Consider the following 19,186-nt stretch of genomic DNA (forward strand, 5'->3'; position numbering starts at 1 on the left):
GGCTCATGGCTCGTGAGTGCAGCGGTGGTGGCGGAAGCCTCTCCCACCTCTGGCAGTGCTAAGAACCGCTCAGGGAATGTCCACCTGCCAGATTAGGCCTGCTCCCTGAGGGGTCCCAGATTGCGAGGGCACAGGCTGAGCTGAGGGACTACCCCAGTACATGAATGTTGTGCACTGGGCCTCTAGTATGGGGTATAAAGTAGCTCCAAATATTACCCCACACACATTATGAATGTCAAATAGGTACACACTAAAAGCAATGACTGTGATGGTGAAGTCATTCAACATGTTATTCTGCCAGACCCTGAAGCTTCTGGGCTAATAGTGTGCTGAAAACTGAAAATACATTTGGAAGGTATCTGCTACCAAGTGAACCATCTTAATATAATCCGCTGTACTTTCTATTCCATTTCAGATTTAGTTTTAATAAAGTAATGCAAATCATTTAAAGAAAAAACCTTTAATTCTGATCTAAGCATAAAATGCATTTATATATCACGGTTAAATTTAGTACAAACTATAAAAATGTTAACACTGATGTTTCAACAGAAATCTATTAAGATCCTTTAGAAAAACTAAAGAAACAAGTCATTTACTGCTGTGAGGTTAATACATAAAGGGAAAAAAACATTCACACATTTTACTGAATTTATCAGAAAATAATTTGTCATATTTCTCATAAAATTAAATTTAAAAGTTGTGTGTGGCTCTATAGCAATTACAATTTGCAATGAAAATACTAAGCCAAATCTTTTATCTAACCAGAACAATCCTAGTTTTAAAAAGTCACTAATTGTGAACAGAGCAGATGTAGCATAACTTAGCTTAAATTAAAGTGGAAGTTGATAAAAACTAAATGTTTTCAAGTTTGAATGGCACAAGGATAATATAAGGGGGAAAATAAACATTCAGAGCCATAGTTACTACTTTAAAAAAATATTATTCTTAATAAAAACAAATGAATCAAAGCCAGACCGTATGGAATTTTTACACAAACTTCTTTGTATTTCAATGTTGTTTATTGAGGAGTGAACGAGAGACTACTGCCAAGACATGCCAACGACACTTCACATTCAAGGGCTGGAAGCTGAAAAGCTTTTGGAACTGAGTCACATCAGCCTTTTGGGAAAAAGAACCCAGTGACATTAAATATGACATCTTCGTGCTTGTTGTCTTCAGCTTTTCCCTCAATTTTTGGATCTACTAGTTTGCCGGGTAGGCTTCTTTCTACCCTACAAAAAGACTCACACTCACTTAATAGAATTAACACTAGGTGTATAGCAATTTGTTTTAATACACATCTATGCTGAATAACGGATCTTAAAGCTGATGGTCTTAAATTTCCTTATGTCTAATGAGGAAATGAATTTAATTTCCCTCCCACCTTCAGATGGGTGGGCTATACCAATAGAAAAATATTCTTCAGTGCTACTGTAGGGCTTACGGGGACTTCTTCAGTGGTATGATAGAAAGCCATCTGAACACCATTCTGAAACCCAGTGCTTCTCTTCCTGCTGTTGTGGCTTTGCAGAAGAATGGCCAACACACAACTCTACTGCTCTCTTTTGCTCAAAAACAAAACAAAGAAACCTAAACAAAAGGGTAAACGTTTATTCAGAGTCAGTTTTCTGGTGGTGATCTTAAGGCCCTTCAAGCAGAATTCAGGAGCTCCTGTATGGCCGCCTGATGCTCAGGACTGAGGTGTGCTATGCATTCAGTCCACAATCCTCCAGAAGTCTAGGGGAAAAAATTTTCACAGATTTAGATCAAGTGCAATCAATGATCATTCAGAAATACTTTAATAATCACCATCTGGTAGATGGCAATAATGACAATGTTCTTTATTTACAAATAGATTAGTTTGATGAATATCATTGTAAAAGCAAGAAATCGGTTCATTTCTTTAAAGTTCAGTGTACCCACAGTAAATTTTCTTCATTTTTGCATGGGGAAAGCTATGCTAGGTAGGTGACCTAGTAAGTAACCAACACACATGAATTTATGGATTAAAAATGATTTAAAAATATAACGCTTTAAGCACTGTAAATATACACCCGCTGATTTATTAGGAGATCAGGTGAATCTTATTTTCTTCACAGATATGCAGACAAATCTATATATAATGAGAAAGTGCTAAGCACCAACTGAAAGGTTCAAGATGTTTCAAATGTAAGACATATTTTAGTTGAAATATACAATGAAAACATATAATCTATCTGAGGCTTGGAGACAAGAAAATATAAAAACAAAATTTTCTTAATTTATTAGATTATTTGCTTCTTGTAAGAATATGGATCCCTACCCCAAAAACCCAAAAAATTTCCTCCCTCCCCCAATTTAATCAAATCAACTTACCTGTACTTGGCGAACTACATTAGCCAGACGTTTGGCACAAGGATCTTCATGTTTAATTGCCTCATGCATTTCTCCTTCTGCAATTATACTGAATATTTTGGGCAGATTGGTATTGTTTGGGCCAAGAACAATTGGATGATTACTGACAAAAGAGAAGAAAATCATTATAAATAAAAACTACAAGGAGAAATCACTCATATATGAGCATACCTTCCCTCCAATAATAAATTTAGTAATGTTTTTTATAGAATGATTATGCATTTACTAAAATCAACTACCTTTTAAAATCCAGTAGGAGAAAAGCCAGCTAATTTTACTTATTAGCTCTTCAGTTTCTTTCCATGTAAATTAGAAAAAATATTGGCTTATCTCTCAGGGCTGTTTTAAGGGCCAAAAATGGACTGCTCTAAGTACTTTAAAAAAGTGACATTAATAAAAAACAACAACATCCAAAAACCAGATATTAACAAGAATAACAGCTTTTTTTCTTCCTTAAATTAATTTTTACTGATTGATTTTAGAGAGAGGGGAGCGTGTGAAAGAGAAACCCTGATTTGTTGTTCCACTCGTTTATGCATTCACTGGTTGATTACTATATGTGCCCTGACCAGTGATCACATTCACAACCATGGCACATCAGAATAATGCTCCAGCCAATCAAGCTAACCATGTCCTTTTTGTTTTTGTTAATCCTCACCCAAGGATATATTTCCCAATGATATTCAGAGAGAGTGGAAGGGAGGGGGAGAGACAGAGAAAGAAAGATCCATGTGAGAGACACACATCATTTGGTTGCCTCCAGAGATTGAGCCCAGAAACTGAGATACACACTCTTGACTGGAATCAAACCTGAGACCCTTAGGTCTGCATACTGTCACTCTATCCACTGAACAAAACCAGCCAGGGCAAGAATAACAGCTTCTTAACACAAATTTTATTTACGTACTACAAAATGGTTTCTAAACTAAATTTACAGTTCAAATCCTAGATAGGCATATCGAGAATAAACCAGGAAATAAACTGCAGGCAGGCTTACTGCAAAGAAATGCAACAGTGAACCGAACTAGAATTCCTGAGTAGTCATTTCCAAGGGAGATGATCAAATAGTATAGTGGAGAACTGGTCACTTCAGAGGCAGACGTAGGTAAGAAGTGTGTGGTCTCCAGAATGGCTGTTACATTCTTTAATGATGTTCTCAGCAGGAAGACTCAAACACAATTATTTGTGTGAATGTGAGCTTATAGACAAGGAAGAATATGCCTATTGGCTCAATTCTACAAACTTCCAAGATAAGTGTTTATAGTCCTTGAATTTATTCATGAGCTAAAAGCAGTAATTAATTGAGACAGAGCCCAGATCTGACATTCAGGAGAACTTGGACTTATAAAACAGACCACCAGAGAACATGCCTTTGATTTAATAGCCTCTGTAGCCTCCAGGTTGTTGTAACTCTTATATTTACTCATGGGCACAAAATAATATTAATAATGCCAAGACCCAGAACCAGATCTTGATTGCCAGTCTGGGATACTTGCTCATATCACTGATTCTTGAATCCAAAAAAAAAAAACACCTGAATTTCAGAGGGCAAAATAATGGTACTAACAATGTACCTCAATCTCATTCTACTAATAAATTATATGCCAATTATACCCCAATAAAAAGGAAATTTAAAAAAACATCTAAAGCCAAGTAAATAGATAGGGTGGGGTGGGAGAAAACTTTAGAAGGAAACCTTAAAACATCAACATTCTATAATGCCTCATCTGTTGAAATTAATTCCATAAATAACCCAAATCAGATTATGAGGCCATCTTAACGGTAATATACTTTGTTAATATTTATATATATAAAAATCTAAGTGATCATCCGACCATCTGGTAGGTATGATGAGCACTGACCACCAGGGGGCAGACGCTCAATGCAGGAGCTCCTGAGCTGTGCTGACTTGGCAGCGGAGGTTCTTGGGTGATGCACCTTGGAACCAGAGAAGAGGAGGGAGCCTGATTCCAGGGTGAGTCACCTGAGAACTACCCTCTTGCAATGCGGACCCCTTAGGGCAGTGGTTCTCAACCTGCCTAATGCTGTGACCCTTTAATATAGTTCCTCATGTTGTGGTGACCCTCAATTTCATTGTTACAAATTGAACATAATTAAAGCATAGTGATTAATCACAAAAACAGTATGTAATTATATATGTGTTTTTCGATGGTCTTAGGCGACCCCTGTGAAAGGGTCGTTCGACCCCCAAAGGGATCGAGACCCCACAGGTTGATAACCGCTGCCTTAGGGGATGTCAGCAAGCCAGTTTCAGCCTGATCCCTGCAGGCCAGCCCAAGGGACCCCACCTGCCAAAGGGACTCTGCTCACTCCGCAGATGCCCTTCGAGCCGCGGTGCCACCCCAGGTGTATCAGCCAGGGTGGGGGACTGTGGGAGGTTGGCTCCAGGGTGTGTCTGGCCTGTCTGGCCCAGTCCTGCCCTGCCAGCCACCTTCTAATTAATTTCCTTTCAATGTGCACAAATTCATGCACTGGGGCACTAGTGATTTTTGACAGCAAGCATTATTACAAACCTAAAGACCTGAGGGCTGTGCACAAGAAGCACTGTTTTATGTGAAGGGCAAATAAATTAGGTCTATCTGTCCTTACCTTTCAATCAGATCGCACAGATAACTGAAAGTTTGAACAGCTTCTTCTTTATCTTCATGTAGTGGAAGCCAAGACAACCAGTGCGGTAGGACTTCTTCAACGTTCACACAGTCAGGTTTGAACTTCATAATTTTCCCTACTGCTGAGATGCAGTTCTCTGTAGCATTGACATTTTCTTTGGTCTTAGAATCAACAGATTGAATAACTCTTACCAGCAGTGGAAGTGCTTCTAAAATAAGCATTTGAAAAAGGCCAGTTAAAATCTCACATTTTCTTGCAAATGAACATAAATATTTCTTTTATCTTTGGTCCAGTTATTGGTTATACTGAAGAAATGTTTAAATGTAAGGAATGTTTGTTATCTTGGCTACAAACATAGTAATGAAAGGAAGATCGCCCCAAAGGAATCAGGAACATTGGCATTCTGTTAACTAGACACACCAAGAAGTTAGTAGTCCCCCCAGGTTTATTATTCTCCTGGTCACCTCAGTGTTCTTAAGTTTTAAAAAGCTGCCCAGCTGTACTCATGTTAAACGTACAGGGACCAAGTCCTAAAAGTGATGTCAGAGGAATGGTAGCGTGATAGGTTCTCTTGGCGTCTCCCCCTGAAACTTTAGCAAGTTGATCGACTATAATAAAGGATTCTCTGCTCAATATAGAGGCACGCCTGAGAGCTGTGCATTGAAGCATCCAATGGTGGGCAAATATGAATGGGAGGTGAGAAGGAAAGCTCATCCTGGAGATGGCAGGAAGATGGTGGTAGCAGGCACTTCCTTTGGCCGGGAGTAACAGAGAGTCTCAGCGGGCATTCCATGAGCAGTGAGAACAGTGGCTGAACCAGCTGAGACTGCGGCAAGGACACTGTCCAGGGGTTCTGCTGCTGCCGAGCAATAGGTATTTCAGACAAAGGAACAGATCCACAAAGCCCTGCCACACCCGCTGGACTCCCAAAACTTGCCTCCCATCACCCATGGTCTTGGGTGGAGCATATTATCTGCAAACGGAGAGCTATTGCAGTAGAATCGCTGGCTCCCTTTTCCCTCTGTAAGGAGGTCTGGAATCACCATTACCAAGAGGCAAAAAAACACCCACACCCCCAAGCAGCAGGGCTGTACTGTCTGACAACAGCTGTGGAGGTCAGCTGAAGGATTTCACATAGGGAAAAATCTTATGATTCAGCACCACCTACTAGAAAATAGTAGAAGACCTCTTGCGAGAAAGCTGCTAGAGAAAGGTCAATAATACATAGATGCCTAGACAGAAGAGACCAGCAAGTACCATGAATAACCATGGTAGTGAGTAAGCTCAGAAATAAAAATGAAAATCCCCAGAAAGCAAACTGGAATACATGGAAATATGTGATAAATACAAGAAAATACTGACAGGCAATTCAATGCAATCAGAAAACAAATTAGTTAGTGTTATGTACTTTGAGACTAAAACTTTAAAAAAGGAACCAAACAAAAATCCTGGAAATGAAGCATTCAATTAAGGAGATTAGGAGTAAACTAGTGAGCACAGGAAACAGAGCAGACCAGATGGAGAAAAAAATTAGTGATGTTAAAGTAGGAATCTAGAAATAATGCAGAGGGAAGAAAAACGAGACCTGAATATAAGAAGGAAAGGGACAGGAAGAAAGGAAGAAAGAGCCTAGTAGGTGTGGCTCGGTGATCGTCAACCCCAAAACCAGGATATCATGGTTCGATTCCCAGTCAGGGCAAATGCCCAGGTTGTGGGTTCAATCCCCAGTGTGGGGTATGTAGCAGGCAGCTGCTCAATGATTCTCTCTCATCATTGATGTTTCTATCTCCCTCTCCCTCTCTGAAATCAATAAAAATATATTTTTTTAAAAAAAGAGCACTATAAAAACTGACTCCATCATAAAAAGCAATCGTATATAATAGAAGCCTAATATGCTAAGTGTCTGGTTGTCCATTCAACCAATCAAAGTGTAATATGCTAATGATATGCTAAGGCTGCTCAACTGCTCGCTATGACATGCACTGACCACCAGGGACCAGACAATTGACCGGTCGACCAGTTGCTGTGATGTGCACTGACCATCAGGGGGCAGACGCTCCAACTGGTAGATTAGCTTGCTGCTAGGATCTGGCCGATCGGGACTGAGTAAGATGGGCCAGACATGCCCTGGAGCCCTCCTGTGTCCCTCCCCAGCCCCAAATGTGCACCGGTGGGGTCCCTTGGCCTGACCTGCGCCCTCTTTCAATCCGGGCTGAGGGACCCCCCCCTCTGCCCCAGTGCATGGATTTTGTGCACCAGAACACTAATATAAGAATAATAGGCATATCAGAAGAGAGGGAAAAGGATCAAAGGGCCTATTCAAACAAATAGTGGATGAGAACTTCCCAAACCTATGGAAAGAACTAGATCCTTGAATCCAAGAAACAAACAGAACTCCTAGTTACCTCAATCCGAAGACGTCCTCTACAAGGCATATTGTATTAAAACTGTCAAAAATTAATAACAAAGAATAAATTCTCAAAGCGGCCAGTGAAAAGAAGGAAGTGAACTACAAAGGAAACTCATCAGGGTATCATCAGTCTTTTCAGCAGAAACTCTACAAGCCAGAAGAGAGTGGAACCAAATATACAAATGACTAAAAGAAAATACAGTCAAGAATAACATACTATAAAAGAGGCCCAGTGCATAAAGATTTGTGTACTGGGGGGGGGGGGGGGGGGGGGGGTTTCCCCTCAGCTTGGCCTGCACACACTTGCAGTCTGGGACCCCTTGGGGGATGTCTATCTGCCAGCTTAGGCCCACTCCCCGGGGGGAATGGGCCTAAGCTGGCAGTCAGACATCCCTCTGGCAGCCCGGGAGCCCTCGGGGGATGTCCAACTGATGGCTTAGGCCCGCACTCAGTGGGGAGCGGGCCTAAGCTTCAGTCAAACATCCTTAGTGCTGCTGAGGAGGCAGGAAAGGCTCCCGCCACCACCTATGCACTCGCAGCTGTCAGCCTGGCTTATGGCCAAGAGGAGCTCCCCTGTGGGAGTGCACTGACCACTGGGGGGCAGCTCCTGCATTGAGCGCCTGCCCCCTGGTGGTCAGTGCGTGTCATAGCGACCGGTTGTTCCGCTGTTAGGGTCAATTTGCATATTACCCTTTTATTATATAGGATAATATATCCAGCAGAGTTATCTTTTAAATATGAAGGAGAGATAAAGACTTTTCCAGACATACAGACGCTGAGGGAATTTATCACCAGAAAACTTCCATTGCAGGAAATACTCAAGGGGGTTATTCCACCTGAAACAAAGAGCATAAGGTCACAACACTATGTATGAGTAAGATCACCTTATAGCATAAACAGGGGTAATTTGTAACAACAAAAACATAAAAGGGGAGGGGGTAAAGGTCTGAACTGGCAAAGGAGGATGGAGATCAGATGCATATATACTGCTGTATATATGCAACTTTCTTTTTCATAAACCTAATGGTAACCACACACAATCTCCAAAACAGACACATAGCTTTAAAAAAGGAAACAGAAAAGAAGTATAAAATACCTCCAAACATAAACGACAGAAACACAAAGGAAAAAAACACATGGAGTCACAGAGCTACCAGAAAATAAAGAATAAAATGGCTATAAGAAATCCTCATACATCAATAATTACCCTAAATGTAAAAGGACTGAATTCACCAATAAAAAGGCACAGAGTAGCCTTTAAAAAAACAAACAAAACCCAACCATATGCTGCCTTCCAAAGACATATCTAAGCTGCAAAGGCAAAAATAAACTCAAAGGGTGAAACCTGGGCAGTGTGGTTCAGTGGACTGAGTGTTGTCCCATACACTAAGAGGTCCTGGTTTGACTGCTAGTCAGGGCACATGCCCTGGTTGCAGGCTTGATCCCCAGTAGGGGGTGTGCAGATGGCAGCTGATTGATGTTTCTCCCATCTCATCAATGTTTCTATCTATCTCTACAAAATCAGTAAAAACATAGTTAAAAAAAAAAGATGATTCTTCAAGCAAATAACATCCACAGAAAAACAGGTGCACCTCTGGCCAGTTTGCCTCAGTGGATAGAGCATCGGTCTTCAGATCTAAGGGCCATGGGTTGATTCCGGTAAAGGGCATGTACTGTGTTTGCAGGCTTGATCCCTGGCACTGGTAGGGGCACATGTGGGAGGCAACCAATGTGTCTCTCTTACATTGATGTTTCTATCTTCCCCTCCCTTCCACTCTCTCTAAAAATCAATGAAAAAATATTCTCGGGTGAGAATTAACAACAACAAAAAGAACAGCCATAATTACATCTAACAAAATAGATTTCAAGGTAACGAGACAATAATGGACATTTTATAATGCTAAAGGGGACACTACATCAAGAAGACTTAACTCTTCTTGAAAAATATCAGGAAGCACTGAAATACATAAAGCAGCTACTAACAGAAAAAAAGGAAGATCAAAACACAATCTTAGTTAGGGACCTTAATACTCTATTGACAGTGCTACATAGATCATCCAAACAGAAAATCAATAAAGAAATACTGGCCTTTAAATGACATACTAGACCAAGTGGACATACTTGACATTTACAGACCCCTTCATCCCAGAACATCAGATTATACCATTCTTCTCCAGTGTGCATGGAACATTCTCAAGGATAGACCATATATTGGGTCATAAAACTAGCTTCAACAAATGCAAGAACACTGAAATTATACCAAGTAAAATTTCTGACCACAATGCCTTGAAATTAGAAATGAATTGCAAAATGGAAGTAAAGAAACCCACAAATATGTGGAGATTAAATAACATACTACTACAAAATGACTGGGTCAAAGAAGAAATAAAAGGTGAGATCAAAAGATATATAGAGTCAAATGAGAATTTCAATCTGATATAACAAAACTTCGGGGATGCAGCAAAAGCAGTAATAAGAGAGAAGTTTATATCATTACTAGAGGCCTGGTGCGCAAAACTGGTGCAGGTGTAGGGTTCCTAGGCCTGGCCAGTGATCAGGGTCAATCTGTGGAGCGACTGGCAGGGTGATCAGCCCCCCTCCCACCCCCCGCTGGCACCCGCCTTGGCTGGCCTGGGGCCAGCGGGCAGCTCCTGCATTGAGTGTCTGCCCCTGGTGATCAGTGCACGTCATAGCGACTGGTTGTTCCACTGTTCAGCTGATTTGCATATTAGACTTTTATTATATAGGATGGACCTAACTCAAGAAACAACAGAAATCTGAAATAAACAACTTATTATCAGGAACATTACAAGGATGCCCACTCTTATTCAACATAGTACTAGCCAGAGTAATAAAGGCAAGAGAAAGAAATAAAAGGCATCCAAACAGGGAAGGAACTGTCACTTTTTACAGATGACAAAATTCTGTATATAGAAAACCCTAAAGACTCCACCAAAAACTATTTGAAACAATAAACAAATACAGTCAAGTGACAGGATACAAAATCAATGTGCAAAAATCCATTGCCTTCCAGTATACTAACAATGAGACCTTCAGGAAAGTAAATAGAAAAAAATTCCTTTTGCAATTGTGACCAAAAGAATAAAATACCTAGGAATAAACTTAACAAAGAATGTGAAAGACCTATATAGTGAAAATTACAAAGTATTATTAAAAGAGATTGAAAAAGACACAACAAAATGGAACAATATTCCATGTTCATGGATTGGAAGAATCAAAAAAATTAAAATGGCCATATTAACCACAGCAATATACAGATTTAATGCAATACCCATCAAAATCCCAATGTCATTTTTTAAAGAAAGTGAACAACAACAAAAAAGATTTGCATGGAATGACAAAAGACCCCGAATAGCCAAAGCAACCCTGAGAAAAAGAACAAAACTGGAGGTATCACATTACCAGACTCCAAATTATACTACAGAGCTATGATAATCAAAGCAGCATGATACTGGCAGAAAAACAGATACACAGATGGGCAGCTAATTTTTGAAAAAGGAGCCATAAATACACAATGGAGAAAAGAAAGCCTCTTCAATATATGGTACTGGGAAAATTGGAAAGCCACATGCAAAAGACTGAGATTAGATTAGTTTGTCCCCATGTAGAAACATTACTTCAAATGAATCAAAGACCTGAATATAAGATCTGAAACAGTAAGTAACACAGAAGAAAACATAGGTACTAAACTTAAGGACTTTGGTTGTGAGAACATTTTATGAACTTGACCTCAAAGGCAAGGGAAGTAAAGGCAAAAATAAATGGGACTGTATCAAACTTACTCTGCCCAGCAGAAGAAACAAAGAGGAAGCAGACCAAAGGGGTTATGATATTTGCAAACAATAGCTCTAACAAAGGTTCAATACCCAAAATATATACAGAACTCATAAAACTCAGTACCAAACAAATAACCCAATTAAAAAATGGGCAGAGGACCCGAACAGACACCTCCTCCTCAAAAGACATACAAATGGCCCACAGATAATATGAAAAGATGTTTAACCCCACTAGAAATTAGGAAAATGCAAATCAAAACTACAATGAGATACTATCTCACACCTGTTAGAATGGCTAATATCAGTAAGAGGAGCAATAACAAGTGTTGGAGAGGCTGTGGAGAAAAGGGAACTCTCATTTGCTGCTGGTGGGAATATAAATGGGTACAGTCACTATGGAAAACAATCTGGGGATTCCTTAAAATATTAAGAATAGAGTTACATATGACCCAGCAATCACTCTCCTGGGTATACAGTGGGGCCTTGACTTATGAGTGTCCCGACTAACAAGTTTTTTGAGATAACAGCTGTCTCTTGGCCAATTTTTTGCATTGAGTTGATAGAGTAATTGGAGTTAACGAGCTTGGTCTTGGAACGAATTAAAGTCGTAAGTCAAGGCCCCACTATATATCAGAAAAACTTGAAAACATGTATTTGTGAAGATATATACACCCCTATGTTCACTGCAGCTTTATTCACGGTGGCTAAGACATGGAGCCACCAAAGTGTCCTGTGATAGAGGATTGTATAAAGAAGATGTGGTATATATATATATATATGTATATAAAAGCACTGCAGTGGCCAACTGGCCCGATTGGCCCCCCCCACTGGCCCGATCGGCATCCCCAACCTCCTGTGGCCTCTCCCCTGGCTGGCCCGGCCCTCCCCACCCTGATCTGGAGTGGAGCCGGTTAACCAACCACTTACGATCCCTCCCCCGGGCTGATCAGGGGCGATGGCTAACCTCCTGCATCCCCTCCCTACTGCCGGCCCAGCCCCAATGGCCCCCATTGGGACGGGCTGGCTGGACCCCATCTGTGCATGAGTTAGTGCACCAGGCCTCTAGTCCTATATAATAAAAAGGTTATATGCAAATCAACCGAATGGTGGAATGACTGGTCACTATGAGACGCACTGACCACCAGGGGGCAGATGCTCAATGCAGGAGCTGCCCCCTGGTGGTCAGTGTGCTCTCACAGGGCCTCTGCGGCAGCACCAGGGATGTCCGACTGTGGCTCAGGCCATTCCCCGAGGGCTTCCGGATTGCTAAAGGGCGCAGGCCAGGTTGAGGGACCCCCCCACCGCCACCCCCCCCCGGCCGAGGCACGACTGTCGTGCACCGGGCCTCTAGTACATATGTAATGGAATATTACTCGGCCATTAAGAAAAGATGAAATACTTGCCATGGATGGACTTTAAGGATATTATGCTAAATGAAGTAAGTCAGTCAGAAAAAGCTAAGAACCATATGATTTCATTCAAATATGGGATATAAAACTGAAACGCATAGACAAAAACAGCAGTGTGGTCGCCAGAGGGAAAAGGATAGGAGGTGTGTGTGTGTGGGGGGGGGGAGCGGGGGCTGTTGAAGGGAGTCTAATAATATATGGTGAAAAAGATTGACTCTGGGTAGTGGGCACACAGTGCAATATATAGATCTTATGTCACAGAAATATACACTTGCCCTAGCTGGTTTGGCTCAGTGGATAGGAGTGCTGGCCTGCAAATCAAAGGGTACTGGGTTTGATTCCAGTCAAGGGCAAATACCTTGGTTGCAGGCTCCTCCCCAGCCCGGGCCCTGGTCAGGGCTTGTGCAGGAGGCAACCAATTGATGTGTTTCTCTCACACTGATGTTTCTCTCTGTCTTTCCCTCTCTCTTCCACTCTCCCTAAAAATCAATGGAATCCTCGGGTGAGGATTAACAGAAAGAAACAAACAAAAAAAGAAATGTACACTTGACACCTGTATGATGCTATTAACCAATGTCACTCCAATAAATTTAATAAAAACATTTAAAAAAATCCCATGTTAGGGTTGTGATATACCCCCCAAACCCAAAATAAAATCAAGGTGGAGAGGCTCTGATTTCACTCACATTTCATTTCCATTTCTATGAAAATAAAGACTGTAAATTCTTAAGGGTTACAAATGAAATTTTTGAAAAAGGAAAAGAGAATAAAACAGAAATAGGTAGAGAATGTTTGGGGGTAGAGAGGGAGCATGAGGTAAAAACAAAAGGGATGCCTGGAAGGACATGCGTGTAACCAAATAAACATCAGTACCTGTACAAAAAGGACGATAGTTATCTCCACCATACTGTGCCATGACTCCCAGGCCATACGCAGCTGCTTGCCTGACTTCTGGGCTGCTGTCACATACATATTGGAGCATTGGCCTTAAGAAATATTCTGCATATTTAAATGAGGCAGGACTACAGTGTTCTATAACATCGTCAAAGATGCATAATCCCCATTGTCTGTCTGGCCATGGTCTATGTGGACACTACAAAAAGAGATACTCTTTTAAGCTTTGAATACTGAAGTACATACAAATATAAATAGTCACTATAGACTATTGGCTTCCACAAATATTCCTGATACAGGCAAGAAAAAACAAAAATCACTTCTTGTGAGTAAAAATCCTCAAAGTATTAGACAGATTTAAATATGTAAAGGTTTAAAAGCCTTGTATAATTTGTTATGGGATTCCACAATGTGACACTACCATATACCAGGAAGAACCAACAGTGGCAACAATGTACATACATTTACTTTATATTTAAAAAAATGAAATATATGAGGTTATCACCCAGAATCTGATTAGTGGTGTCATAACTGAATTCTGTAGGGTCCACTGCAAAAAATGTTATCATTTTGTTTTCATTTATTAATTTAGTAAGGCACAGATCAGTGGTTCTCAACCTTCTGGCCCTTTAAATACAGTTCCTCATGTTGTGACCCAACCATAAAATTATTTCTGTTGCTACTTCATAACTGTAATGTTGCTAGTTATGAATTGTAATGTAAATATCTGATATGCAGGATGGTCTTAGGCGACCCCTGTGAAAGGGTCGTTTGACCGCCAAAGGGGTTGCGACCCATAGGTTGAGAACCGCTGGTATAGATAATCTGAAATATAAAGCATATGTATGTCTTTAGATTATAATTTAATTGAACTATGAAAAGACCAATTAGCAAACTTCAAGTACACAATGAGTGAGAAAATACCTAGGGGAATGCAATAATTTTGATAAAATTAAAGATGCACAATGGAAAACTGTGATTTCTAAGACCCATTTTAATTTCAAAGTATAAGTTTCCAAAAGCTGCAATGAAAGAATTCTAAATCAGCTCTCTAAAATAACTGTCAAGGAGAGGCAATACTTACAATTAGGTTGACAATTAATGGAAGCAGCTGTTCAAACCATGGTAACACCTTTTCCTTGTAGCTACTGAATATTGAGTGTAAAATGTCTGACACTTTGGTCAGAATATAAACATCATTATCATCCTAAAACAAAACACACCCATATGTATTAAAAAGTATCCCCACTATTATTAACAGTAACATTCTTTTTTTTTTTTAATCTAAGAAATGTAGAAAATTAAATTTCTTAGCACTTTCTTAAAAGCATAGCAAGAATCTGAGATTACCTCAATGATTGGGTGTCATGCTTCTTACCTATGGAAAGACAAATGTTTGGCAAGTATTGTACTGCACTTACTGCAGATTTTTCTTGGTACACAGTAAAATATATGTGATTGAAAATTATCCAAAATTTCAAAGTTCTGAAACAAAGGTGTTTTTAGTGTCCCCCCCCCCCCCCCCCCCGGAATGTTTCTAATTTTGGAGTGGGATGGCGGGTCAGTTACTTGTAACATCTCAGCGACTTGTGTACAGCAGCATGTGAGCACCCTGCAGAGAACTGGGACGATCTGGTCCACCAGGATGACAACATGCCACATATTCTGGATTTGAAATACACAGCTGAAATATGTTTAATGGTATCAACTGGTTTGATAAGGAGAGAACTGAGCCACAAGGTGAAGAATTCTATTACCAGTGCATGTACATTATTTACTAGAAGGAAATCTGCATTATCCTGTGGTCCATTAGAAAGACAGCTAATGTTACAAAAAAATCTGGCCTTAAGCCCTAGGTCTTCAACAGTGTGTAGATTTAGGCAGCTATTTATCATCTGAATTACATTCAAGTATCTTTAAGATAGTGAAAGCACCACCAAATACAAAAAGTTTTGATAAGGAGTATTTAAAATACTAAATAAACTCCCAAGTACTTTTTAAAAAAAATATTTTATTGATTTTTTACAGAGAGGAAGGGAGAGGGATAGAGAGGAGAAACATCGATGAGAGAGAAACATCAATGTGCTGCCTCCTGCACACCTCCTACTGGGGATGTGCCCGCAACCAAGGTACATGCCCTTGACCAGAATGGAACCTGGGACCCTTCGGTCCGCAGGCCGACGCTCTGTCCACTGAGCCAAACCAGTCAGGGCACTCCAAAGTACTTTTATGAAGTATTGCAATAAAATGCACACACAGCATTCAAAACACAAATCAGCTAATTTCAAATTACTTATTCTCTACACACATGAATGAAATATGTCAGAGTCTTCTGCTAAAGATTACTGATAATTACATCAGAATGATAAGTCAGATAAATTAGAAGCTTAAGCATTTAAAAATCTTCCAGATGCAAATGGTCATGTAAATAAATTTCTTAACATTTTACCTCATCTTGTAGTGACTCTTCCACCTGTTCATCATAGTCTTCATCTTGTCTTTTAACTAAAACACACCCAAATAAATGTCTTTTTAAATGGTCATCAAAATGGTCAAGTATTACATTAAATTATTAAAAGCATAAAAAACTTACCTTGCCGCAATTCTTGATTTTTAAAATGTTCTTCGAGTTTAGCTTTCAGTATACCTCCCAATTCTTCAAAGTGTTCATTATTAAGGCATCCATCTCCCATTACTTCAATGCACTAAAATGAGGTTGAGCAAAGAAAGCAACCCATGAGATTTATGTGTTTATAAGGGTCAAAAGTTAAACTTCATTAAGAATCACAGGGAATCTGAGAAAAATCAGCATAACTCAGTACCCTGGAAACGAATGATTAAGTGAGTAGATACACTTGTCTGAGCTTTTTTTTTTTTGGTCAACATGCCAGTATTTAAAAAAAAATTTTTTAAATATATCTTTTTAAAACTTGTCCTTGGCATATCTTAAGTGCCAGAATTATGCTAGTTGCTGAGGGTTCAAAGATGGAACAGACCAACTAGATTCTAGGACAGCCGTGGGCAAACTACGGCCCGTGGGCCGGATCCGGCCCGTTTGAAATGAATAAAACTAAAAAAAAAAAAAAAAAAAAGACCATACCCTTTTATGTAATGATGTTTACTTTGAATTTATATTAGTTCACACCAAAAATGAAAATACACACACACACACACACACACACACACACACACAATGACACTAAAATATTAAAAGAACCGAACATTTTTTACTTAAAATCCCCCAATCTATTTAGCAAGACTAATAAATGAACACCCAACCTTAAACATATTTTTAAGAGAACACTTACCTTTGCGAAAGAATGCATGATTTCTGAGAGGACATCTGAATCTGGTTCTGTACCGATTGCCTTGATCAGAGCATCGCACATGAAATGCCACATCTGCGTGAGATACTCAGGACCCCGCACTCGTGCACATTCCAGTAGCAGAGGCATGGACTCTGCCGCCGCCACTCGAACACGTTTCATTGTTAAGGAAATGTGACCACTGTCCTCAAAAGCCTGCTCTATCATTTTTGCTTACTTAAATGTTTAAGTGCTCACTGAGTTAACTGGAGTGCTTGGCAACTTCTATTTATCTAAGACTGCCATCCAAGAGCTTGTGTTAAATATAACATGTGCATAAAAATAGAAGTCTCCCTGCTCATAAGGCATACCTCCTGTCTTTTCTGTCACCTACAATATAGCAAGAATGAATCTCAAAAACATACCAGTGGGACCCTTGGATCTCTTCCTGTACTACTAGCCTTTTCAGTTTTCAATAATGATTAAGTGGCCTCTCCCTATTTAACACCATTTGTAAAATGCGGTCTCAAGACCTCCTCTTAAAAACAATGTTTTGTCCTTTTGCATTATGGGAAGTGTCTGCTGGGCAAAAGCCTCTTCTGTAAAGGACACTACATAGAACACTACATGAGGAACCACAACAAAAGGACTCCAGAGGCAGACAGATCTATGTTGGGATCTGGGCTCTACCCCTGTTCAGTTGTCCTTTTTTTTTTACCCATCTATGAAATTTTTTTGTGTGTGTAAAAGCATAGAAATGTACTTATACATATTAATTACTATCATTAGGTTGAGGAATGAAACATTTAATATGCAGATTTACCAAGAGATGTTTCTCCCCAAAGGTGCTATCTTCATTGAAATGTGGGATTCTGTGCTGCAGTAAGTTAAGGATTAGTGGGTTTCTAACTTATTAAGAAAGGTCTTACTTTTTTAACAATACCAAAAGACATTTAGGAAAAGTAGCAATTATATACAGTGTAAACATTTGCTAATAATAAAATACCAATCCTTAAAATCCTTCAGTGGCCATAGAAAACTGCCAACTAGAGGATAGTAACATTTTCTTTTCGTGTTTTTGGCACAAGTGAAACAAAGAACCAAGTTTATAACTGAAAGTACAGTTAGTACAAACACAAACAATAATGGTGATGTACCCTTTAGTTAACACAAAATTTAATAATATCTGAACAAGCTACAATTTAACTAAATTTAGACATGTTTTGCATTCAAATATTGTAGGATATCATCGTGGAAATAAAATTTCAGTAAAGGGACCATCAGTTTGACAACCTGTTCGGTATATTCCACAAAGCCTTCCTTTAACTCCTTAGCATAGCAAACCTGAAACCAAAGTATTGGAAAAGAAATCAAGATCCACATTAGTTTACAGGTATTTTTATTCACAAACAGCAAAACCTAAGGACCAGAGAATGTATCCTGACTAGAATTACATTTACTGCATGCATGACTATCAAATTAGTCTTGTAACATAAAAAACATAAAATGGAATGCGCCATGGAATGATTATTGTATATACAGTATATTGTCATTCAAAGTTGGGAATACTCCTTTTTTCTACTTCTTGTGTAAATTTATCAAGTTTCAGCACTCTTAATGAAAATACTCCCAACAAAATATATCACTTAAAAAAATTATTTAAAAAGATATAAACCCGAAAACTTAATTGTAGCATATCACTTACTTTGTAAATCTGTAGCAACAGGCCCATGCTATTTTGTAAAAATTCATTTAATAGTGAAATATATTAAACGTCACTGTCTATAACATGCTCATAAAGAAATAAAACAGAAGAACCCAAAGATTACTTAAACACACACTCCATAATACCAAAAGATAATCATCGTAAATATTTTAATTTGGCTACCATGTTTGTTTATACAACTGAAAATATACCAGTTTTATTTTTAACATCATGAGTACATTTCTGTTCATTTAAAAAATATTCCTTGGCTACCTCCTATACCCTAAGCACAAAACACAAAAATCCTTGCCTTCCGAGAAACCAAGATGGCAGCATAGGTAAACTCCTGAAATTGCTGTCTCGTACAACCACTTCAAAACTACAACTAAAAGACAAAACGGACATCACCCAGAAACACAGGAAGGCTGGCTGAGTGGAAATTCTACAACTAGAAGGAAAGAGAACAGCACACTGAGACTCAGAGGTGGTGCAGAAGTGCAGAGATGGGCCTCATCTGGGCACCTTTAAACCCCAAACAAGGAAGAGGAATCTGCAGATCTCTCCATAGCTCCTGCTGGGTAGTCTCAGGCAGAGGCTAAATTAGCACCTCCTTAGAGATCCAAGAGCCAGTTTACTCAGTG

The 19,186-nt window shown here is 39.5% G+C and overlaps 1 protein-coding gene across 2 annotated transcripts in view; it reads right to left on the bottom strand.

Annotated features, from left to right (window-relative positions):
• Positions 1–979: 979 nt before the first annotated feature.
• Positions 980–19,186, bottom strand: part of IPO5 (importin 5) — a 58,928-nt gene continuing 40,721 nt past the window's right edge. The window contains exons 18-26 of one of the 2 annotated variants that reach the window (XM_036297787.1): positions 18,088–18,184; positions 16,844–17,016; positions 16,129–16,240; positions 15,985–16,040; positions 14,620–14,742; positions 13,515–13,734; positions 5,005–5,233; positions 2,356–2,497; positions 980–1,737 (exon numbers count right to left, since the gene is read on the bottom strand). In XM_036297787.1, coding sequence (XP_036153680.1) covers positions 1,651–1,737; positions 2,356–2,497; positions 5,005–5,233; positions 13,515–13,734; positions 14,620–14,742; positions 15,985–16,040; positions 16,129–16,240; positions 16,844–17,016; positions 18,088–18,184 — 1,239 coding nt within the window. In that variant the 3' untranslated portion in view covers positions 980–1,650. Of the gene's footprint in view, positions 1,738–2,355; positions 2,498–5,004; positions 5,234–13,514; positions 13,735–14,619; positions 14,743–15,984; positions 16,041–16,128; positions 16,241–16,843; positions 17,017–18,087; positions 18,185–19,186 lie in introns of those variants that run through there. The other variant, XM_036297788.1, reaches the window with a different exon arrangement.

Source organism: Myotis myotis, unplaced genomic scaffold (assembly GCF_014108235.1).
Source record: "Myotis myotis isolate mMyoMyo1 unplaced genomic scaffold, mMyoMyo1.p scaffold_m19_p_3, whole genome shotgun sequence".
NCBI classification, from domain to species: Eukaryota; Metazoa; Chordata; class Mammalia; order Chiroptera; family Vespertilionidae; genus Myotis; species Myotis myotis.